Here is a 25,360-nt window from a genome sequence, read left to right as displayed (position 1 = left end):
GAGAATGACTTACATTGCCATCTTGATAATATCATTTCTGAAAACACTTTTCCCAGAGAGCATTTGTGTGGCTCTGTCTATTCTCTGGGGACACTGTCTACCTGAGTTGCCTTTTTCTGTTCCACCATGTTTTGAATTTGAATCAAAACTTAGTTTGAATATGTTCACAGCTCAAATTTTCAAGAAAGATTTTTCTCATCTCTCCTTTTAGCTAGGGGGTGAAGATTTGTTTTTCTTTAATTCTGACAGTAAGGATTCAGTTCATTGCTGCCATAGATTTATGAGAATGTTGGACTTTCCATTTGGCCTAATCTTGGCATCAATAGTGGTTTCTCTTGCAAGATATGATGCCTTGGAGTCAAAGAGGTTTGATATATTATGCAAACTTATTTGGCATGGAGTCCTGTTTTTTCCAAGCGACATGCTTACTGTATAGAACAGGTGCCAGACAGAATCCACTTGAGGAAATTCTGAAATCGGTATCTCTACAGTGACAGGTTTAAAACATGACATTGTCCTGTTATTTATCCTAGGTACAGTGTTTTGGATGCAATAAGATGTACAGAGGACAAAGTGATGCTTAGAATACTTTCTCCATAGGAACAGGCTACTCATGTTTCTCTCTTTCAAAAACTTCCACTTTCTTACTCAACTCTAGTAAAGAGGGCAAACAGTCCCATTTTGTATGTTAGAGTGTGTGTGTGGTGGGGGTAGGAGGGTTTACATTTAAACTCCTAAGTCTTTTCCACTATCCTTATAGTTTTTTTTTCCGATTAGAAAAATAATTATATATGAATATATATCCACTTATATGTGAGACTGTGCTCTTCATATTTTTCTTATTTAAAAAGCACTACTTATCATTAAAAAGCACTACTTATCATCACGACTTACCATTATTTAAAAAACACTACTTATCTTATTTTCAAAACACTACTTATCATTCATTTTGAGAGGACTCTCTTGATTTATTTATACTCTCCAGTAGTGTTATGAAGATTTGAATTGTAATTTTTTAATTAAACAACTTATTCCTTGTCCAATGTCGTGAGTCATACAACATTGTCATTACTGGTAGGAATGCTTGTTTGTCATTTTGGGAAGAGAAAAAGATTGATGAATAGGACATGTCCTGGAACTTGTTTTGTCACTGGAACACAAGGAAATACATCCATAACTCTAACAGAAATATGACAATTGAAGTTAATATGAGAGGAAGGAATCTGGATAAATGTGTGAGGATCTAGTGTAACTTCAGAAGCTCAATCAATCTCCAGTGAGTGTATGAATAGTTTACAAATTACGGGGAGGTCTGATGGTCTGAAATCTAGCAGCTTGCAGGGATGCATGGGAAAGTTTGTGTAAAGGGTTAAGACTGTAAAGGCAGGAAAGCCTCCCCTTACACCTTTGCATTTTCTAACTGACCTGCGGTTAGCTGATTTTACAATTTTTATTTCTAAAATTCCATTTAAAACAAACTTATTTAGAAACATCTTTGAAAAATTTCATGGCTGGAAGAAGCAGCTTACTTAACAGTATTTTCTACAGCAGGAAATGTCTTCTAGAACAATATGAACACCCAAAGGTGAGTGGCCTAGTGTTAGTGATACTGAGAACTGACAGTGAGGACAAGTTTGGATATGCAGCTTACTTAACAGTATTTTCTACAGCAGGAAATGTCTTCTAGAACAATATGAACACCCAAAGGTGAGTGGCCTAGTGTTAGTGATACTGAGAACTGACAGTGAGGACAAGTTTGGATATGAAATCGGGATTGACAGGGGTCATTGTCTCGTTTTCCATTCCCTGCTTTCACTAGGAGGTCCTGATTAGGAAGATGTTTAACTGAAAAATCTTCTGGCTTTTCCCCCCATAGTCCTGTTTTTCTAAGGACGATATGCTGTAAATGAGGCAAATAAAAAGAAAAAAAAAAACATATTTAGGAGGGGACTAGTCTACAGAGAATTTGAATAGGGGACATTTTTGGGGACACACTTTTTCCCCCTCAATGAAATCATTTAGTTGACATTGGCCTCCAAAGTCACATGTTAGGTGACAAAGTTTTCTCAGTCCCCAAAGCCTATTAGATAGCCAGTTTGTGGTGCAGCAGACCTTTCCTGACCTGCCCGCTGCTCCCCTCAGCAGTGTATTTCAGTCAGTCTGCCTGTTCTGCTCCCCACTCTGTCTCTGGTGAATCCTCTCACACACACCCCCATCCCATACATCTGACCTGTACCCCAGTTCTTTTATGCATAAGTAAATAAATCTTAAAAAAAATAGGTAGCCACAGTTTGCAATGTGTTAGTGAAAGTCACCCATCTGAGGTCTTCCCACACCCCTGCCATCTCTCTCCTAAATTGCTTCAGGGGAATTGGATGCTCCCTGGTGGAAAGGAGCCAATAGTAATAGGAACTCTAGGACCCATCCATTTAGTAACAGAAGGTATTTGTCTAGTGACTCTTTCTTAGCAGCCCTGATCTTCAAACACTTTATCCATTTCCAGCAGGAGTGAGACTCACACACATCCTCTGACACAGAAGCTATAGAGTCTGAAAGCTCATTCATTGAAGAAGGATGAGCTAAGTGCCAGTCAAAGGCTAAGTGTTCTGCTGGACTCCAGGGACAGCAGGATGAACCAGAGGGATACAATTCCTGCCCTCTGGGAACTTAGAGTCTGGGAACAATTTTATTTTCATGAATGTGAAACTGATGTTAAATGAGTCCAGATGCACCTTTCTCTTATTTATCCAACAAGAGTCTTTTGAATTAGATTTGTCATGGATGAGCCATGTCTTGGGGCCTACCCTGTTGAATCTCAGCATGATTCCTAAGTACCTAAATATTTTTTCCTGCATCTCCTAACAGATTGTTTTGAAGCAATCCATTCCGCAGCCCAAAATATCTGATCAAATGTAAATAGATTGTGCTTTCTTAGACACAATGTTGACTTTCAAAAACACCAGTTTAATTACTTAATGAAGTGACATGTGCTATTTCTTTACTACCTTGGCCTGTTTCTCTGGGCCTGGTCAGTTTTATCCTGGCTCTTATTCTCTGATGATAGCTCCGGTTAATTCCAGCCAGTACCCCATCCTGGTAGGTGGGCTGGGACAGATGTACAAGTTGATCCAGATGTGGTAGGCAAGTGTCCATTTACTGCCTGTGGGATGGTGGCTCTTAGGACATCTCAGATGGAGGATGATATGATGCAGACTGGGTTGTGTTTGGTTTATGGGCTTTCCCCTCCTTAAAACTTCAGTACCTTGCCCTGTTGTGATTGTTTTGGGATACATGGGGAAAGAATCTGCCTGAGAGGGACCAGATTCTCTTTGCTTGATTTGCTGAGTGGACTTCATGGAGGAAACAGCTGGAACAGAGAACAAAAAAATCTGTGTCTTTTTGATATCTAGAATCTTCGCTTTGCTAGGGAATTTCAGAGATGTGGAGTCCAGACCCTCACTTTATTGAAGGAGAACCCACCTTTCTCAAGAACTAAAAGATCCATGGTGAGCAAGACTGGTGCTGGAACATGCGTCCTGAATCTCCCTTTACTGCTTTAATGTTCTCCTTTATAAGTGACCACTTGGGTAGTCATAGACTTGGAAAAAAGAGAATGACTACATCTTTTTTTTTTTTTTTTTTAAACTGTCTTCTCTGGACCCCTGCCAGGCAAATATTTGCTTTATTTAGACTCTAAAGGAGAAACATCCAGAAACAATAAGCTATGATTATGGGGAGAGTATGAACTGTGTTACTGACAGAGTAATGTCTGGTGGGGGGCGGTATCTCCCACAGCCTAGGCCCTTAGAAAGGTGATGTCTACCCCTAGGCAAACTGCTTCCTGAAATGACCTGGAAGCTTGAGGCCAGTCTGCCTGCAAGCACTCCAACCAAATTGCCACCGAGAGATACTTTAAATATCATATCTCCTGATGAGATTTCCAACCAGATTTCTGGACTCGAGGATTTTTGGATAAAGGTCAGATTAGTCTCTAAACTGAATCATAGATCCTTTTTAAGGAAATGCCTCATCCCAATCTGTTATCAAAACCCATGATTTTCATGGAGTCCTCTGTGGGTTTGTATGCACTGGAAACATATAACTTATTTTAAAAGCACTTATGCCCTCATGGTTTTTAATAAAGGTGAACGGTACCTGATCCAGGGATAGAGTAAAAAAAAGAACAAAAGTTATTGTTTGAGGCTCAATTTAGAAAATTCACATTTGAAACTATGCAACTACTGTCACCATGTAGTTGTGAGATGATGTTATCTGATGACAATTTGTCCTTGTCAGTGAGATACAGAGCTGTGTATGGTTGGATTCTTTCTTTCTTTTTTTTTTTCATTTCTGCCATGATATGGAAACAATTATCTTGTCGAGGTCAGAAAAACTTTAGTTCTATCAAACAATATAAGAAAACTCAACAATGAAAAGTTGGGAAAGTGACGCGCAAGAGTGCAACTAATCTCAAGGCTTTGATGACTTCATGGATTTGGTTACCTGTGAGCCCATCTCAGCCTGGCAGGGCAGCTCCAATCCCCCTGGCTTTCCAGATGTGCCCTGTGGAAAACTCAGGCAGGGGAGGGTGCTCAAGCTTGAGCTGTTCCTCCTGGATCCTGCTAGTGGGTTTCTACTAATTATACAAATCAGCAACAGATGTGCTAAGGCTGAGCCCCTCATATTTACCCTACAATGTGTTTTCTTTAGATGACAAATTTTTTAAGGCCCCAAATAAAGAAATATCATTATATAGTTTTCCTCTATAACACACAGCAAAAGGTGGGGGGGGATACATGACTCCAGGGAGGTACTTCAGAACAAAGGGGTAGTTTGAACAAGGAGCTAAGCTAATAATCTCAGAGCCAAAGCCCATTGTGACCATTTAAGAACCTTATTAAGATTTATTTAAATGTGGTTTTCTATAAATCATAGATTTTTGTGTTTCTCAAGCTATTTTAGGTTTAATTTATAGCTGGAGTATTCTTGTGCTCTATGAAACGGTTGATACGCCTGGTAAATTACTCCCACCAAGGGAGCAAGGCAGAGGGGATTTCTTTAAGTAAGAAAACAGCAAAGTTGGAAAGCCAGACACCTCTCTTCTCCATTCTTTCTCACCTGCAAGGAGACACAGAGCGTTCCAAGGTGACCAGTGGCATCTTGCAGGGGAATGAATTTTCTTTCTTTGGAAACCCAGAAGTAGGGGGCCCTAGGTCAAATTTTCATGTGTTGGCCTCCTGTTTATATAAATAATTAGAGTCTCCCACAGTCACAGCGTCAGCACCATTCTTCTGGTCTCGTCTCAGCTGGAATGCTTCCCACACCGGAGACTCCATAGGAATTCTCCCCTCCCTCCTCCACCCTTTCTTTCTCTTTGGGGTAACTGGTTAGTCTACATGTGGGCACCCATGTGTAAGTGGGGGGCAGAGGGGTAGTAGAGTGGCAGAAGGCTTAAGCATGCCTGGAAGAGCAGAAACCGGGGTGGGGTCCCTATGGGTTGTTACCTGGACAAGTTTTTCTCTTCCAGCCAATCCTAGTCACCAACGTGGGCTGGGGGCCTTAATTTTTTTCCATGGGTACCTATGGACTATGAGACATGGAGCATTGAATATAACTATTTGAGTAGTTGGAGATCCCTTGCAAGGGTAGAGAGAAGCCTGTTATAGGAGAAATACTGCTCATGACTCGAATTCTTGTGGAAGTCTCAAAAGCAAAAATTCTGCTAAGTCAATGCCCATCAGAAGGGAAGGTGTTTTTGAAGGTGACTGACTCAGCTAAACACCTTTTGGTAGAAACTGAAGCAAAACTAGCATCAGCATCAGCAGTGATTGATACAATTAAGTATTCTTGAAAATTTCTTTAATTTTTTTACTTTAATTTTTACTCTAATTTCTACATTCTTTACTCTAATTTTCTAATTATATCCAGGTATTCATTTTCTTTGCTTTACTGTAATTTTCTATTACTTTCATTAATATAGCGGCTTATTATAGACATAAATATCTGTGGTTAGTTGTCTAAATATTGTATTTTTATAAAGAATGTCTAATTATTGGGAAAACATCCCTTTTTATTTACCCATTAAACATATCACTTGAAGGTTGGATTCTTATATGCTCCTTCCTTTCTTCCTCCCTCCTTCCTTTCATCCATAACAATGGTGCTCACTTTTTTTTTTTAAAGATTTATTTATTTATTTATGCAAGCACTGGGTACAGTCAGAAGCACGGGAGGGTGAGAGAATTCACCAGAGCAGGGAGCAAAGCAGGCAGAAGGACCGAAGTACACTGCTGAGGGGAGCAGCGGGCGGCAGGAGAGGTCTGCGCGCCATGTGGGACCCTCGCTGGTGGCCGGGGATCGAACCAGTGCTGCAGAGGCTGCAGGCAGCTTTGCAACCCAGCGCTCAACCGCTGCGCCACCAGGGAGGCCCAAAGGTGCTCACTTTTGAGTGTTATCTGTTTATCAGGTGACAATACACTGACATTTACTTCATTTCGTTGTGATCATTACAGCCTCCATCTAATCCCTATTTTATAGACAAGGAAACTAAGACTCAGAAAGTGGTTTACTGACGCACACACACAGTTCTGGTTCTGACACCCCCAGCCTGCCCTTAAGGTAGCTCATTTTGTTGAAATACTTGCCACGTGCCAGGCAATGAGTTAGGTTCTTAGACCCCACAGATAAGTTGTATAACTTATGAGTTGTATCACCTTCTCCTGGGGAGCTCACAATCTAATGAGGTGGGCCTGGGAATGGGCACATAATAATTATAAGTTGATAGTTATGAAGCAGTAGGTGTGGAGTATCATGAGACCAGCAGAGAGTGGCCTGGAACCCAGTCCTGCAGGAAGGGGATGTGAAGGATTTGCAAAGGTTTTCTGGAGATCTCTTTCTGGGCTACTCTTCTAGGATCAGTCATAGTGAAGTGAGAGAGGAATTTAAGCAGAGGAAACAATAGGAGGAAAGTGATGGAAGTGAAGAGTGGCTTGGGCAGGAACATAAGTTTCTGGTGTGGTTAAGTCAGCGGGATTTAGAATTCATTTAATGTGGAGTGTTGGAGCAAGAGATACAGAAATATCAAATTACTGTCGGGTGCTAGTGTGGATGTGATTTTTGTCAGAAACTCAGAGAACACAAAAGGCAAGCCTGGTTAAAGGGGTGTGAGAATGGGTACAGGTCTGGACCTAAGACTGTGGCACATCCTCAGGGGGATGCCTAGTAGTGAGTTAAATGTATAACATTTATAAAAAGTTATAAAATAATCCAACAAATATTTATAGAACTACGTTGAAGAGATATTGAAGTTATAGATGTGACTGTCTCTATTTCATGGAGATTGTATTCTAGTGGGATGAAGAGAGAACAAATAAGTAAATCAGTAAGATAATTTCACAATTGTTATTAAGAAAGAATCAGGGACTGTAAAAAGTCCTATTGATAAGGTGACACTGGAGTTAAAGGTTTAGAAGGTAACTTTCATATTAATATCCTGCGATTAAAGTATTATAGGCATAGGGCATAGTAGGTACAAATGTCCAGAGGTAGGAATGAGCCTGGTAAGTTCAAGAAAGACAATTGGAGAAACTGAAGCTCAATTTGTGAGGGAGAATAAAGAGAGATAAAGTTGAAAAGGTAGGCAGGCATGGGATCAAGATGGGTTTTAGACAGGGATGAAAAGTGTAGATTTCATTTCAAGCAAAATGGGAAGTCATTGGAGGGTTTTAACCTCAGCAAATGCCACTGTTATCATTTTAAATAACAAAACCAGGGCCTCCCCTGGTGGCGCAGCGGTTGAGTGCTGGGCAGCCTCTGCAAATAGGGTTCGTTCCCCAGCCGCCAGTGAGGGTCCCACACAAAAAAACAAAAAAACAAAACCAGCAGACAAAATACTATTTATTGTATACGCTCAATTATGTAAGCAATGTGGAGGGTTGGGGGAAGGCCTTTAGGGAAATAGGTCAAATGATCCCATTAATTGAGAGAGATGGCTTCATGCCTGGTCAATGTTGTCGATGCTGAGGTGTGAGTACCTGGATTACAACTTGGTCCTGATGCTTGCTAAGCCAGTCATTTTCAAACTTTGTGATCTTAGGATCCTCCCTCTCAATATTTATCATATGGAAATTAAAATGGAGAAAAATTTAAACATTTATTATGAATTCATTAGAAATAATAGAAGACATGTTTATGTAAATGAATATTTTAATGGGAAAAAAAGAGACTATTTTCCAAAACAAAAATCAAGTGAGAAGCATGCCATTGCTTCACACTTAATCTCAGTATTTGACATAATAGGAGGCAGTTGGGTTCTCATATCTGCTTCTGCTTTTAGCTGGCTTTGATATCACACGCCCTATATACTCATACAACTGTATGAGTGAAAAGGACAAGCAAAAAACCTAGAATTATTTTGAAAATAGCTTTGACATTGTGGGTTCCCTACAAGGGCCCTAGACCACACTTTTAAAATGTATTTGATGTATGACATTGAGATCTATTAATAGTACCTACCTAATAAGATTATTGTAAGGATTTAATGAATCAATATATTTAAACTCCTTTAATCTGTGCCCAGTTTGTATTAGATGCTCAGTAAACATCTGCTGGTTCTTTTTCCTTTTGCTGTTGTGATTCTGAGTGGCAGCAAAAATCCTTCCACGAAATTGCTTTTTCCCTGCTGTCATCTCTTACCCCAGTTGTGAAAATGGCCCTTCAAATTGGAGTGCCAGTTTGCAAATATTGCTGTCAAGTAATTGTAGGTTTTAATCCTAGCCTGTTTGGATAATGATGGCACTTTATGCCAGTCCCTCAGCTGCTCACAGTTTAGCATGTCATAATTTCCCAGAATTTTTTTTCTTCCTAATACCTGAAATTATCTCTCTGCAGTAAATGGAAGTCAGGGGGAGGGGAGAGGTGTTTTGATAGCACCACTTTCTGCCTGGGGCACACGCTTCACTTCAACTGCTTTCTACTCTTTTATTTCCCGTATGACAGTCATGAAATGAAAGTCAGATGCCATCAATAACGAATTTTTTTCAGCTATTGACTTTCTTTGGATGGTGGTGAGTGAAATCCTCAATCTTGGCTTCACCTTAGAACATTGGTTAACCTGGAAAACTTTTAAAACTGCTGTGGCCTGGATTATCCCATCCTTTAAGATACTGCTTTAATTGGCCTGGTGTTTGGCACAGGCATCAGAATTTTCTAAATCCTATCACCATCCAAAGTCGCACCAGACTCTGACTATAAAAAGCACCATGCTTTTTTTTTTTAACTGTAAAACATAACAAATCTACAAAAAAGTAGATAGTACATAAATATGAGCTTAATAAATTGTTGTTAAACAAACAACGATATATTCATGATCCAGTTGTCAACCCCCCAGAATGGGCAACCCCTCCTTGTCCATTCACACCCTTTCCATCCTCTCTGAAGGTAAACATTGTCATTTTTATAATCACTTTCTTTTGCTTTATTTTATAACTTAACCATATGAGTATGAATCCCTGAACAACATAGAATAGATTAGCACAGTTTTCAACTTTGTTGAAAAGGAATCATATGGCTTCTTTTGCTAATCATTATGTGGTTTTTCTCAGTTTGTGGTTTGGGATATAGCTATAGTTCTTTGCTTTTATAATTCTATAATCATATCAATATACTACATTGTTCTCTCCATTCCATACCTTATGCATATTTCTGATTTGTGATTTTCATTTATTATGTTGATTGAGATGTGTCAGTTTAAAATACTGTATATGTTTTAGGCGTATAGGTTCACACTTCTAAGAATGTATGTTATCAGACCACACCCACCATCAAAGCTTGAATAATCTTCCACCCTAGTCTTTTGGGGAGACCCTTCCTTAACTTGCCTCCACACCTCAACTTCCCTTTCTGGTAGACTCAGTTCTGTGGTCAGATTTCAAGGGTTTGTTTTGGTTTAGTTCTGTCAATTTCTTTATTTTGTTTCTTTTTATCCTACAAATGAGAGTGAAATAATCCAGCATTTCTTTTTCTCCTTTTACTCATATCACATGACATAATCCTCTTTAGTTCCACCCTTGTTGACACAAATGCAAGATTTCAACTTTTTTTAATAGTTGAGTAGTATTCCATTGTGTATATATAATACATATTTATCTACTCATTTGCTCTTGGGTACTTAGGTTGTTTCCATAACTTGGTTGTTATAAATAGTGCCACAATGAACATAGGAGTGCATCTATATCTTTGAAGCAGTGTCTATGTACTCTTTGGGTAGAGATCTATGGGAAGAATTGCTGGATCATATGGCAGATCTATTTTTAATGTCTTGAGAAATCTTCATACTGATTTTCACAGTGGCTGGGCAAGTCTACATTCTCACTAACAGTGTAGGAGGGTTTCTTTTACTCCACATCCTTGCCAACACTTTTTGTTTTGGGATTTTTTGATATGCATCACCCTCACATGTGTTAGTTGGTATCTTGTTGTGGTTTTGATGTGCATTTTCCTGATAATAACTGATGATGAGCATTTGTCATGATAACTATCTGTATATCTTCTTTGGAGAAGTGTCCAGCTTATCTGCACATTTTATGTTTGGGTTATTTTGGTTTTATTGTTGTTGAGTTGTAAGAGTTTTTTGTAGATTTTGATACTAAGCCCTTGTTGGATGTATGATGTGCAATTTTTTTCTCCAATTCACAAGAGTGTGTTTTTATTTTAATGATCCTTTCTTTCACTGTCCAGAAGTCTTGTTTACTTTGCCTTTATTTCCCTTGCCTTTGAAGTCAAGTCCCCAGACATCACTGAAGCCAGTGTCAAAGAGTGTGTATATAACATCTTTATTTATGTGTTGTTTGATATTTAGGTTGTTTCAATAACCTAGCTATTGTAAATAGTGCTGTAATGGACACAGGAGTGCATCTATCCCTTCTAAGTATTGTTTTTGTTTTCTTTGGATGGACACTCTTCTGAATAGGAGAAACATTTTGCTTGTATGTATTTTATGTTTTCATGTATTACATGCAAGTCTTTGACTTATTTTGAATTAATTTTTGTATGGTGTGAGGTAGTGGTCTAATTTCATTCCTTTGCATGTGGTTACCCAAATTCCCAGTATCATTTGTTGAATAGACTTTTCTTTCTCAGTGGATGTTCTTGGATTCTAGGTTGTAAAATGACTATCCATATAAGTGTGGATTTATTTCTGGGCTCTTGACTTTATGCCATTGGTCTGTGTGCCTATTTTTCTTCCCATATTACACATATTTGATTAGGATTGCTTTGTAGTATAATTTGAAACATGGGAGAACATTACATTTGTTCTTTTTTGTTGATTGCTTTGGCTATATGTCTCCTTTTTGGTGTCACATTAATTTCTAGTAATGTTTACTTTAATTCCTTAAAGAATGCCATTAGAATTTTGACAGTGATTGCAATAAGTCTATATTGTTTTGGCAAGATAGCCATTTTAAGAGTATTTCCTCATAGATGTATGATGCAAGCCTGATAAGAGTTCCTTTGTAGGTTACCTGCTTTTTCCCCTCAACCCACTTTCAATATTCTTTGTCTTGAACTCTTGGTAGTTTCACAGCTTTGTATAGTGGTATATGTTTCTAATTATGTTAGAATCAAAGTTCATAAATACTCAATACTCATCACTTCCTATTTACAATGTTTTAGTATTTAAGCCCTTGAAATTATTTATATCTATTGAATCTGTATGACAGAATTTATATCTATTGAATCTGTGTAATCATGTGCTATGGCACATCTCTTCTCAACTCTACATTTAGTAATATCACTTCTCAAACATCTATGGGAGAGATAATAACACTATTTATGTTGGTAAATGCTACAAAATGGGGCATTAAAAAAAGTGTCAGTGTTACATACTCATCAACATATCACTGAACATAGAACCCTTTTTCAAATCCTTATGCCAAATTGAAATAAGCTTTGAGTTTAATAGGACTCATAGAATACTAAAAGAATAACACAAAAAAAGTTGAATTGGTAGAACTCAAGTTTTCTGCTTACTTTTGACCTACCCTCAAAGAGAAGGACTTTGAGCATGTCTTTCTTACATGAATTCCAGGCTCCAAATTTCTGAGATAAGGGAAAATATCCTACCCTCACCTACCCCTCTACTCCTTTTCCTTTATACATTCATTTTTACCCTGAAGATTGAACTCCCTACAAGGTGACTGACCACAGGAATACCCATGATTCTTATTGCTTTGCACAGGATATAACCTTGCTCAGAATATAATATTCAGGCTATTTCACAGTGACTGGTTTATTCAGTGTTGAATAAAACCACCTGTGGAGCTCTGACCCAACAGTGCAAGGTTTGACTATTGAAGACTGCATTCACTTCCTCTTTCATTGAATAAATATTCAGCCAAATAAAAAATAAACAATAATGCCAACACATAGAGCCATCTCAATTAAGATTTAGCAAGAAAGATACCAAAATATTTTCTCTACAATATAATCTCCATGCATATGACAAATCTTAAAGGATAGCCTTATTTACATAACTATTTAGACTCTACCTTTAGCTTCTCTCTCTGGAACACTTGCATTTAACATTTCTTATTGCTCTCAGAACTTCTCTAAGAAGAAAATACACTTCAGAGTATATGCAAAATTCAACACGTCTCACTGCTGGTCACCTGGCCCACCCAACTTTATTTTTCGTTTGGACCACTTTGGGTTTCCCGCTTTCCACAATTGCTCCTCTTCTATCTGTTTCAACACAGTATCCTGAGTGATCTTGTTAAAGTATAAATTGGATCAGATGGCTCCTTTGCTCAAAATCCTCTACTGTCATCTCATGTAGCTTAGGGAGTTAGTCACAGTTACCTACCTAAGCTCTTCCTCCTTACTTCTTTGCCATCTGTTATTCTCCTTATAGTTCTTTTACTTAAGTCAAATGCTGTCTTGCTGTCCTTTGAACATACCAGATGGCTTCTTGCTTCAGGGGGTTTTCATGGGATTCACTTGTGCTGTGGAATGCTCCTATTCCTGAAAGCTGCATATTTCATTTTCTTATGTTCCTCAGATCTTTTCTCAGATGTCACTTTCCAGTGAAATCTTTTCCAATTACCTTATTACAGTTACAACCCTGCCATATTTCCTAGTCTCCTTTCCTCCCTAGAGATTACTACCTTCTAACTCACTTGCTTATTCATTCCCTTCTCACCCATACACATATGTCTACTCTTTTGTATGTGTCCAGCATAAAATTAGGTATCCTACATATGATCATCTTTCACTACCACCCCCAAGTAACTCTGCAGGGAGCATAGGACTTCATTTTAGGGATGAAGAAATTGAAGTTTAGAGAACTCTGATATCCCACTATGACAGAAGAGCCCATTCAGAAGTATAGAACCTGGGGAAGAATTCATGTTTGTCTGACTCCAAAACTGAACTCTGCCCACCTTAGAAAACTGAGATATTTAATCCAAGAAACTAACAGTGAATATTCTCACTATGATGGATTGTGTTTCTCACTGCTGTGTTATTTCTTTCCAGACCGTTTATGACCAGTGGTTCATTACTCTTTTTAACATTGTCTATACATCGCTGCCTGTTCTAGCCATGGGGATTTTTGACCAGGTACGTTTTTCTATATCTTTATAACGTGTTTTGCTCTGTTGATGCCTTTAGTTTCTAAGTAGAAAACACAAAACATGGAAAGAGTCCTAGGAGTTCAGTTGTTTTAATAGGTGTTGATGGATCAAAAACCCTTCCAGATGCCCGACCTCCCCAAAAGGGTTCTTTGATCAAAGTTTGGCTATTCTCCTCTTTGAGAGCCACACCCACATTATTACTCTAAAGTCTCTAAGAAGTCCTGCAGGAAACAGTCTCTTTAAATTCATTATAGTACAACAATTTCCAAACTCATATGACTCCACTTTCATTTACTTATTTTCCACATAGCACCTATTCATATAGCCTCATTTTCCGTATAGCTTCAGAACTAATGCCTTGTGGCTCAATCATTAGAAAATGCTGTATTAGCCTCTGGGAGATTATGGAGGACCATGCAGTATTAGGAACTAGGTTGGAGGGTAAAGGGCTAGCATATGTGGTGAGACTCAGTTGGCCAGCACAGCCCGAAACAGGAACAATAGGCCAGCATAACATCCTCCTAAAAGGAGGGGAGGGCATGAAGCCTGTAGCCATGGAGAGAATGGATACAGTGTTCCCATCTAGCTCATGGTGCTTGAGAAGGGAGGATTGAGGGAATCAGTTACAAAGATGGTAGATCCTTGGCACATTCAGAGCCTTGGAAGGTACTTCCTGGAAGGGGAAAGGTTTGGCTCCCTATGGGGAAGTGGAAGGCTAGCCAGAGGAGTTTCCATGGCACAATTAGAGAGTATTATTTGAAAAAAAATTTTTTTGAAGTGTTTTTAAGAAGACCAGATTTTCTCCAGACTTTTGTTAGACCATTTTCTGGCCTAAAGCTGGCTATTGCAAAATATAAATCTTCACATAATGAGCTTACTTCATTCTCCCATTCTGTGACTTTGTAGTCAGTTGTCTCACTTCTCATATGTTAAAAGAACAATTTGTGAATGGAATATTTTGCAGAATTCTACAAAATGTAATGAACTCCTAAAGACCTGAGACATAAAGAATTAAGCACATTTATTTCCAAGTTCCCATGTTTACAAGTGTTTCTTCTCTTGGTGTTTTGTAGCTTCCCAGAATGTGGAATAAAATAATAAAAATAAAGCAATTTCTGGGAAAAGATGGTTATTGTGCAATTTGAAAAAAAGTGTATTAAGTCGCCTTATTGGCATAAAGTTGAGTACCTACCTCTCTCTTTTCCCTCATTGTCAACTTTGGCCCTTCATAGGCTCATGGAACCCTGTGCTTGAGGCCCTCAGCGATCACCTATTTGTCCACTTATTTTATAGAGAGGAAACCAGTTGTCAGAGGTTCAGGTCACTGCCCTCAAACCATACAACCAGTTAGTGTCCTTGCACCAGGACACTTGACTCTGAGGTTGCAACACTATTGCTATTATTATTACGATCATTATTCTATTTGTTATTTATAGAAACATCTGCTATTTATTACTTCTAGTAAGGCAAGAACTCTGCTGAATAGTTTACGCCTCCATTTATCATGACAGTGGTACTACGAGGGAGGTACTGTTATGTGCGTTATGGAAATGAGGAACTGAGGTTTAGACACGTTAAGAAACAGGTCCAAGACTGCACATCTAGTAAACAACAGTGGCAGGATTTGAACTCAGAATTGACAGAGTCTGTGCATGTAACCCCATCACTCACTGGACTATGAAAAGAAACCCCCAACAGCATCACAAAACAGTACTTCCTAAAGTGACTATGTGAATATCCTTCATTTGGCAAGACCTGGGTCATCCCACAAGCAGGAAGGGGATTGATTTGCCCCCAGAGTTCTTGCCTGTTTCATTCTCTGCTTTTCCCCACTGGGGGTCCATGATGTCCCCAGTCGGCAATCCATGTTCTCCTTTTTGGTTTTGGCATTTGGCCTTGTTGCTCACAGAGTGGTTATCAGCATTACTTTATAGGTGGAGATGCTGTTTCTGTCTCCACACCAAAACTACTGAATCATAATCTGCTCCCCAGGTGATCTGTGTGCACATTAAGTTTGAGAAGTAATGCTTTCGTTTTTCCAGGGCCCTTTTGGTGCTAAATATGATGCCTTTTCATGGTGCTTAATATCTTTGTCCTGGGTACCTGGTATCTGCATTGGAATCTTCACTGGGCAGAATACTTAGCTCCCTCCCCCTAGGATGACGCATACAATTTTCCCTTTCCTTGTTCCCTTCCTTCTACTCACCCTCCTACAAAGCTGTGGATGCAGATATACCAATTCAGGTTCCACAGCTCTTTGCTGCCATCTCCTGGTCACTACCACTCACTGCTGTGGCCATTGGCCCCTACACCTATTGCCCTCATGTGATGTCTTTGAATTCTGGGAGCAAGAGCACAGCTGTAGAGAGAATAGGAAGGAAGCTTCATTTTGAAACCAGACATCTGGGTGCAAATCAAGTTCTTGATCTGCTATAGAAGTTGTGTGAACTCTCATGAATCTCTTGAAGATACTATTTCCTCCTTTGTAAAGTAGGGGCCAATTTATTATCTTCTGGGTTATTGCGGGAGTCAAAACAAGATAATGAATAATGCACATTAGGGCATTTTTATGCATGCACTTGCTATTTCTGGAGATGCACAATTCGAGGCTTCTGTGACTTTTCCTAAGGTTTCAGCCATTGAAATAATACTGTGTTGAGCCTCCCCGGTGGCGCAGCGGTTGAGCGCTGGGTTGCGAAGCTGCCCTTGGCCTCTGCGGTGCCGGTTCGATCCCCGGCTGCCGGAGAGGGTCCCACATGGCACGCAGACCTCTCCTGCCACCTGTCGCTCCCCTCAGCAGTGTGCTTCGTCATCTGCCTGCTCTGCTCCCCGCTCTGGCTCTGGTGAATTCTCTCACCCTCCCACACTTCTGACTGTACCCAGTGCTTGTATAAATAAATAATAAATAAATCTTTAAAAAAAAAAAGAAATAAAATACTGTGTTGACAGGATGTGAGTGAACGGAGCAGCATGGACTATCCCCAGCTCTATGAACCTGGACAACTGAATCTACTTTTTAACAAGCGTAAATTTTTCATCTGCATGGCCCATGGAATCTACACCTCATTAGTGCTTTTCTTCATCCCCTATGGGGCCTTTTACAACTTGGCCGGAGAAGATGGGGGCCACATTGACGACTACCAGTCTTTCGCAGTCACCATGGCCACGTCTTTGGTCATTGTAGTCAGTGTACAGGTAACTCTTGGTGGAAACATCTTAACTTGATGAGTTTGCAACTTTAAAAAATTTTGTCTACTTGTTGGGAAGGGGAATTAATACTAAAGGAATACTGGGGTTTTCTTTGTAACTATACATTTTGAGATGAAATCAGGAATCTTTAAATTACCAGATGTGGGGGATCAGCATTAGGTGTCTAAGCTCCATATTGATAGAAACCTCACAGAGATTTCCTTCCTGGGACTGAGCATTGTGCAGAAAGAGAAACGATCATACTATGACTTCCTTCTGGTGTTTGAAGAAAAAAATGACAATGATAAAGAGAAACTTTGATTTTCATAAGACTTAAAAACTCCCCGGGTTTTAAGGTGAGATCTGACATGTGGCAGTGAAATATCTGTGAAATTATTCAAGAGACTGTTATATATGTGGCAAACCTGAATCTCAAATTTTAATGAAGTGCTTCTGATTTAGTAATTTGTGATGGTCTATTGACCTTCTTGAAATGTGTCTTTAGTTTTGTTTCTCAATCCTTTTCATGTAAATGGTGGATACTGCCATGCAATATTGAGTTAGAGTTCACCAAACTTTTGGAACCATGCAAATCTGTCCCTCTGGGTGGGTATATTGAGCAGTGCAACTTCTGCTTTGTTTTGTTGTCTTTGAATCACTGAATCAACACTCTGTGTTCCTGTAGTTTCAGCCCAGAGAATTCAGTGATCCACTGCTTGTTATGATGGCACACTTCAGTTCTCCTGATTCGCCTTCTGGTAGGGAGGGCAACTGTGTAATGTATAGAGAGATATTTTTAGTGGTTGCACTCCCCTTCAAGTCAGAGTTATTAGCTGGTATAGGGTAAATGAAGATTGGTCAGGCTTTTACGCTGCTGCTGACTTCTGTGGCTATCACCTCTTGCCTTGGGAGCATGGGCTTGGGGCACGCATGCCTGATGGTGGATACCTGTAATATGGGGTGGGTATGGGTAAGTGTGCACCCCTGCGCCCGGAGTCTGAGGATATAAGGGTGATGTCACACAGAGAACAGGTATGGTAGAAAGTATGAGAGGACAATCACAAGAGCACACCAGAGAAGGCCTAGAGAAAGAGTAAAGACTAGCAGGCCCCTATCTGCTCTGTAGCTGGTTGCTTGCCACTACACTTGGTAATCCAAGAGATGATTTCAAAGGTCCTAACTGAAACAAAAGTCCAACATCTGAAGGAAAAATCAAATGGGAAACTTTCTTTAAGTTGTCGTTAATATTATGTGCTATATAAGTGAGGACAACAGATTACCTGGAAAATTCATCATTAGATGTGATGGATACTATATGTTTTTACTGCAACTGGTTCTCACAATTAATGCTGTATATTGGGGTTAATTTTATCTTTATAATTGAAAAGAATCTGTTGGTATTCCTATATATCTTCTTCCTTTTGCTTGTCCATAATTATTTTTATACACTGTCAAAGCAATGCCAGTACTGTGCTTTCATGTCAACTTTGGAAGTTATTGTCCTCATAAAGCACATAGTTCTTATTACAGATAGATGTTTTATTTATACTTTTTTTCACAAGTTGAAAGATCACAAAACCATCCTGTTTCAAAGACAAAAAAAAGATGATAGAATCTTGCATCTCTGTCATGTGTAATTTCTTATCTCTGATGATCAAGATCTTATAAGGGTGATGTCTATGAGGTATTTAAACTTAGAATTCAAAATAAACACATGTCCCTCATGCCAGATGTTTTGAATGGGGCTATCCAGTTCTGTTTGGTTCAGACCTCACAGGTCATGTGTCTCACCAGGATCCATTCTCCGCCTCTGTCTCTGCATGGGCAACCGTGGCCCTGTCTGTTTAGCTTTTCTCTAATGTTAACATTATCATCTACACAATCATTGCACAGTTGTCAGTATTCTGGAATTGGCATTGGTATATTGCTATTTACTGAATGATAGGCTTTACTCAGATTTTCCATGATTGACCTTCTTCTGTTTCAGGATCTACTCTTGGATCTTGCATTGAACTTAGTTGTCATGACTCCTCAGCCTCCTCCAACCTCTGGCAATTCTCCAGGTTTTCCTTGTCTTTCATAATCCTCATTTTTTTTTTTTTTTTTTTTTGACTCTGACACTTTTGAAGAGTAGTGATCAGGTAGTTTGTGTTTTGTAGAATATCTCTGGTGCCAGCAAGCACAGGGCAGGTTCACTATGGATTTGGGCAGATGGATAAAGGAGAGTCCTAGAACCCTATTTTTCAGGCTTTAATGCACTCAGGGAACCAGGTACACAGGCACACCAGGCAGGCAGGGTGGCATGCAAGGAGGCAGGCACAGGCCGGGTAAGGTGGTGGGACTGGGAGCAGGGAGGTAACCGAGCCTCCCACCAGTCCTGCCATGAATCTTTTACTCTTTCTCTGGGCTCTGGTGTTCTCGTGGTCTTGCCTCTTCTGTAGTCATGCATCCTCCTGTAGCCGTCATCTCTGAGAGACACCACCCTTATATCCTTATATCCATATATATATCTCCTTATATCCTTATATCCCTAGCCTTAGGCTCAGGCATGCATGCCCTGTGCTCACCCACCCACCCATGTGCCTCCTGCATTAGAACAATAAAGGTGCAAGTGATAGCCACAGAGGCTGGTGGTGCAAAAAGCCCAATTAACTCACTTACCCTACACTGGATTTGTTTGGTATTTTCTTAGGGAAAGACAGATTGTGGGTTTGAGGGAAGAATCACAAAGAGGTGATGTCCCTTTCTTGTTGCATTTTTTTCCAGGAGCCCATGATATTAATATGACTTATTACTGGAGGTACTGATCTTGGTTACTTGGTTAAGATGTTTATAAGGTTTCTCTACTGTAAGCTGTTTCTCTTTTAATATTCAATCCAGTAGAAATGAATCACTAATTCCAGCAGGGGAGGATAATTTCTATTTCCTAGAGGGAGGAATAGCAAAGAGTTCCTCATGTTTGAATGTCAAAACTATAACAAGTGTAATTTTAAATAAAATTGATACAACAGTTGGGGGGCCCAGATATCACACTGTGACCACATTGCAGGTTTAGAACTGGGACCCAACAGTCTTATTCCCCAAGTCATTTTTCTTGAATTAAGGCATTTATGAGTGTTCTATTTAAAATGTGAGAGAAGCATTTCCTACAAAACTATTTATCCTTGCTTCAGGATAATTAGGTATATTTGGGAAGTGAAATACACACACAGATTTGCACTTCTCACCACAGATAGCTAGCTCTTTGGCCATACCACAGGGTTGAAGTCCTCTAAATCTTATCCCCTATGTAGTCTCCATGGCCCATACTTAGAGTCATAAATCTTATGAATATGCTATACTGATACAATAGGTAAAACTTTCTTAAAAGTTTTGTGGTTTTTCAGTTATTTGTATTATAAAATGCTCCACTTACTATTTCAAACTACATAATGTTTAAAATAGAATGAAAAATCTTTTCCTCTGCTATGTTCCCTAGTTTAAAATTATTGTGATTATCATACCTTGAATCCTTTCATATATTTTTCTTTGCTTTGAGAAACACATTTATTCAACAAACAGGGATCATAGATATATACGGTATTCTGTAAATATGCTTTTGTCACATAACTAGATATTCTAGACAACTCTCCAAGCCAACACATTCAAATCTTTATTCATCTCTTTAAGAACTACACAGGATGTCATAATATGGATATGTGGTAATTTATCAGTTAGTCCTCCACTGACAGACATTTGAGATGTTTCTTTTTCTTTTTTGGTTATGGAAGCAATGCTGCAATGTATTACAACACATATTTTACGTACTGTAAGATAAGTTCCTAGAAATAAAATGTCATGAGTAGGTAATCCTATCATTTCTCAGTCTGATAGATGAAAAAAAGGCCTTTTTCCTACTAGCTCAGAGAGAGCATATATTTTAAAATTCATAAATATTGCCATATTAATTCATAAAAGGTCATAGTTATAAACAACAGTCACTTTTTAGCTTATTTTAAAAGTTTTACTAAAAGTTACTAGGTAGTTCCAGAATCTTTAGGAGGGCTAATTAGTCTGGGAAAACACAGCTGGTCATAGCAACACCCAATAATGTAGTTCTTGGAGTGCAAATACTGCCATTACCACCTCTTACAGCTTGGCTCTGCTCACTGTGATGCCAGGTCATTCATAGGCTTCCAAAGAATCACTACCTCTACCAACCTCCTTGTCTCAAATACTGAGAAAATCTTATTCAAGTTTTGTGATTATGATTCTTATTAAGGTCTCCTTATATTGCAAGGAGAATTTACGTGATTTGAAGTGTTGTTTGCCACATAATGTTCTTGATTGTCATTTGTTCTTGGTAGTTTTTATCTGTTTTCATGAGAAAACATCCTTATTTAAATTTGTATTTTTTATATTTTACTTCTACTAAACGTATTTGACTGATGTATACCTTGGATGCATCCCTTCATTTGCATTTTTATTTTATTTTATTGGTTTTCCCTTTGATAGGGGAGTGAGCTACTTATTTTAGTTGTGATAATGTGTATTTTTTGTTTCTTTCATATTGTTTTATGACCACTTTTAATTCTATTTTTTTATTTCTTTGTTCCCATGCATTATGATTTTTAAACATACCATTTGTCATGAAAACTTAACAAGTTTTTTAAAAAGATTTATTTATTTATGCATACAAGAGCTGGGATACAGGCCAGAGATGCAGAGTGTAAGAAGATTCACCAGAGTCAGAGTGGGGAACAGAACAGGCAGATTGACCGAAGTACTCTGCTGAGGGGAGCAGCAGGCTAGTCAGGAGAGGTCTGCTGCGCCATGTGGATTGCTCCCTGGCCAGCTGGGGAACGAACTCATGCTGCAGAGGTCGTGGATTGCTTCATAGTGCTGTGCTTAACCCTTTACGCCACTAGGGAGGCCCAAAACTTAATAAGTTTTACTAGTGTATTCCCATTTTACTAACACTTTTGCCTTGGTTGTTTAAATCTATTTCCATTTTGATATTCATTTGTTTTGCACCTTCTCTTATTTACCTCCAAATGAAACTATTTTGGAAGTGTTTTTTATTTCTCCCACTCTGCCCTACTTGCATGTTAACAATTTTGAATTTAAGTTTCAGGATATTATTAAATCCTTTAACATATGTTTTGACTATTAGAAAATTCTTTCAAAATTAATAGTGTAGCTCATACTCACGTTATTACTCATTTAGGCCCAACTATAAATTTATGAGATGCATTTTTTTATACTTTATTTTCTGCTATTTTGAGATCTTTGTTCTATTTCTATTTTTATTTGATTGCAGTAATTTCCTTGAGTAATTTGTTAGAAAAGGGCACAGGATGTTACTCTTGAACTCAAATCTTTCTTTCTCTGTCTTTACATTTAATGATATGATATACTGGGTGGGGATGAGTCAGAACCTGTTTTTCCTTAGGAATTTTGCTAATGTTGTTCCACTGTACTGTAGTTTTAGTGTAGAAGTTTGATAATAATAGGCTGACTCCCTTCTTTTGTAAGTAATATCTTCTCTGTCTAGAAGCTTAGTTTTTTAATTTTATATATATATATATATATTACATAATTCTTCCTTTTTGTACAAAGTATGCTTTCTCCACTCAGGTGTAGTTCCCATAAAATTGCTACCACCAATTCACCGTGCACCATCCTTTTAGTCCCTTGTGCTCTTCCCTCCCTTGTTTTGTTCCTTCCCCCTCCTCCTCCACTGAGGAGTATCTTTGATTTATAGTTCCCTGTTAATTTTGTTTTTTAATTTTTTATAATTTTTTTTCCTGATTCCTTTTTTGGTTCCTCTATATTCTCCTATACGTGAAACCATCTGATATTTTTCTTTTTCCATCTGGCTTATTTCACTGAGCATGATCCCTTCCAGCTCCTCCTATGTTGCTGTGAATGGCATGAGTTTATCTTTTTTGATTGCTGAGTAATATTCCATTTTGTATATGTACCACATCTTCTTGATCCAGTCATCTGTTTTTGGGCATTTGGGTTGTTTCCAGGTTTTACCTATTGTAAATAGTGCTGTAATAAACATAGGTGTACATGTGCTCTTTTGAATCACTGTTTTTGTGTCCTTTGGGTAGATTCCTAGTAGTGGAATTGCCGGATCATATGGTAGCTCCATTTTTAATACTTGTTCTATTTTTTTGAAGAATGTCATGGAAATTTTTATTGGAATAGCATTGAATCTGTAAATTGCTTTTGGTAGGATGGCCATTTTCATAATGTTAATTCTTCTAGTCCATGAGCAGGTGATGTCTTTCCATTTCTTTGTGTTTTCTTTATTTCTTTTAAAAATGTTTCATAATTTTCATTGTATAGGCCTTTCACCTCTTTTGTTAGGTTCATTCCCAGATATTTGATTTTTTTGTTTCAGTTATATAAGGGATGGTTTTCTTGATTTCTTCTTCAGATTGATTGTTTGCATAGGAAAGGTACTGATTTTTATGTGTTTAGTTTTCTGTGGAGTTTTTAGGTTCTCTATGTATATTAACATATCACCTGCAAATAGTGATAGTTTTACTTCTTCTTTCCCTATTTGGATTCCTTGTATATCTTCCTCTTGTTATTGCTCTGGCTAGGACTTCCAGTATTATATTGAAAATCAGTGATGAGAGTGGACATCCTTGCCTTGTTCCAGATCTTAAGGGAAAGGCTTTTGGCTTTTCACCATTGATATTAATATTGGCTATGGGTTTGTCACTTATGGCCTTTATTATTTTAAGGTATGTTTCTTCTGTCCTGAGAATTTTGAGGACCTTCATCATAAATGGATGTTGAACTTTGTCAAATGCTTTCTCAGCATCTATTGATATTTTATTTTTCTTTTTGTTAAAGTATTGGATTACATTAATTGATTTTCAGGTGGTGGATCATCCTTATGCCCCTGGAATAAATTCCCACTTGGTTATGGTAAATTATATTTTTGATACATTGTTGGATTCTGTTGGCTAGGATTTTATTTTATTTTTTTAAAGATGTATTTATTTATGCATACAAGAACTGGGGCACAGGCCAGAGTTGTGGAGGGTAAGAGGATTCAACAGAGACAGAGTGGGGAGCAGAACAGGCAGATTGACTGAAATACACTGCTGAGGGGAGCAGCGGGTGAGTCAGGAGAGGTCTGCTGCACCATGTGGGTAGCTCCCTGGCTGGGGATCAAACTCGTGCTGCAGTGGCTGCGGATAGCTTCATAAGTTGCGTCTTAACCCCTTGCACCATCAGGTACGCCCTGGCTAGGATTTTATTGAGGATTTTTGCATCACTGTTCATTAGAGAGATTGGCCTGTTATTTTGATTTTTTTGTATTGTCCTTGTTTTGGTATTAGTGTAATGTTGGCTTCATGGTACATATTTGGTGTTATTTTTTCCTTCTCAATTTTTTGAAAGAGTTTGTGTAGGATAGCTACTAGTTTGTTTCTGAATGTTTGGTAGAATTCATTTGTGAAGCCATCTAGTGCTGGGCTTTTGTTTCTGAGGAGGGTTTTGTTTATTGTTTCAATTTTACTGCTTATAACTGGTAAGTTTAGATATTCTATTTCTTCTTTATCTAGCTTTGGATGATAAAAAAAGCTATAGGAATTTGCCCATCTCTTCAAGATTATTGAACTTACTTGCATATTACTGTTCATAATAATCTCTGATTATTTTTTTGATTTCTGCTGTGTCTGTTGTAATTTCTCCTCTTTTGTTTATGATCCTATTTGTTTGTCCTCTCTCCCTTTTTTTCCTCTGTGAGCCTGGTTAGGGGTTTGTCTATTTTATTTTTTTGAATAATCAACTTCTGGTTTCATTGATCTTTTGAATCGTTTGTTTAAATTCTATTTCATTTGTTTCTGCTTTGATTTTATTATTTCCTTTCTTCTACTGGCTTTTGGGCTTTTTTGTTGTCTTTTTCCAGTTCTTTATGGTGAGAGTTTAGCTTGTTTCTTTGAATTCTTTCTCGTTTCTTGATGTGAACCTGTATTGCTATATATTTAACACTTACAACTGCTTTTGCTGTGTTTCATAAATTCTGGAGAGTTGTATCCAATTATTGTTCATCTTAAGGTGTTTTTTAATTTCTTCTTTGATCTCCTCATTGATCCAGTGATCTTCCAGTAGTGTGGGTTTCAATTCTCCATGAGGATTTCTTGCTTTCTTTTCGTGGTTTATTTCTAGATTGATGCCTTTATGGTCAGAGAATATAACTGGTATTATTTTGATCTTAGGGTATCTGTTGATGTTTGTCTTGTGTCCCAGTATGTGATCTTGGAGAATGATCTGTGTGCACTTGAAAAAAATGTGTACTCAGATTTTTGGGGGGAGCAGTGCCCTATAGATGTCTGTTTAGCCCATGAGGTCTAGGTCTTTATTTAGAGCTCTAATGTCTTTGCTTATTTTTTGTCTCGTTGATCTGTCCATTGGTGAGAGTGGTGTGTTGAAGTCTCCTACTATATGTGTATTTTCTCTAATGTCTGTTTTCAGAGATGACAATAATTGATATATTTTGGTGCTCCTTCATTTGGTGAGTATATGTTGATGAG

The 25,360-nt window shown here is 38.3% G+C and overlaps 1 protein-coding gene across 3 annotated transcripts in view; it reads left to right on the top strand.

Annotated features, from left to right (window-relative positions):
* The window catches only part of ATP8B4 (ATPase phospholipid transporting 8B4 (putative)), a 236,439-nt gene that overhangs the window by 197,437 nt on the left and 13,642 nt on the right, over positions 1-25,360 (top strand). For 2 of the 3 annotated variants that reach the window (XM_054701418.1, XM_054701424.1), the window contains exons 24-25: positions 13,534-13,617; positions 16,581-16,826. In XM_054701418.1, the coding sequence (XP_054557393.1) occupies positions 13,534-13,617; positions 16,581-16,826 (330 nt within the window). Of the gene's footprint in view, positions 1-3,410; positions 3,507-13,533; positions 13,618-16,580; positions 16,827-25,360 lie in introns of all 3 variants that reach the window. The other variant, XM_054701414.1, reaches the window with a different exon arrangement.

This window comes from Talpa occidentalis, unplaced genomic scaffold, assembly GCF_014898055.3.
Source record: "Talpa occidentalis isolate TD23 unplaced genomic scaffold, MPIMG_talOcc4v2.1 talOcc4.11, whole genome shotgun sequence".
Taxonomy (NCBI): Eukaryota; Metazoa; Chordata; class Mammalia; order Eulipotyphla; family Talpidae; genus Talpa; species Talpa occidentalis.
Note: the sequence above shows the minus strand (reverse complement) of the source record. Positions and strands in the feature narration are given on the sequence as shown.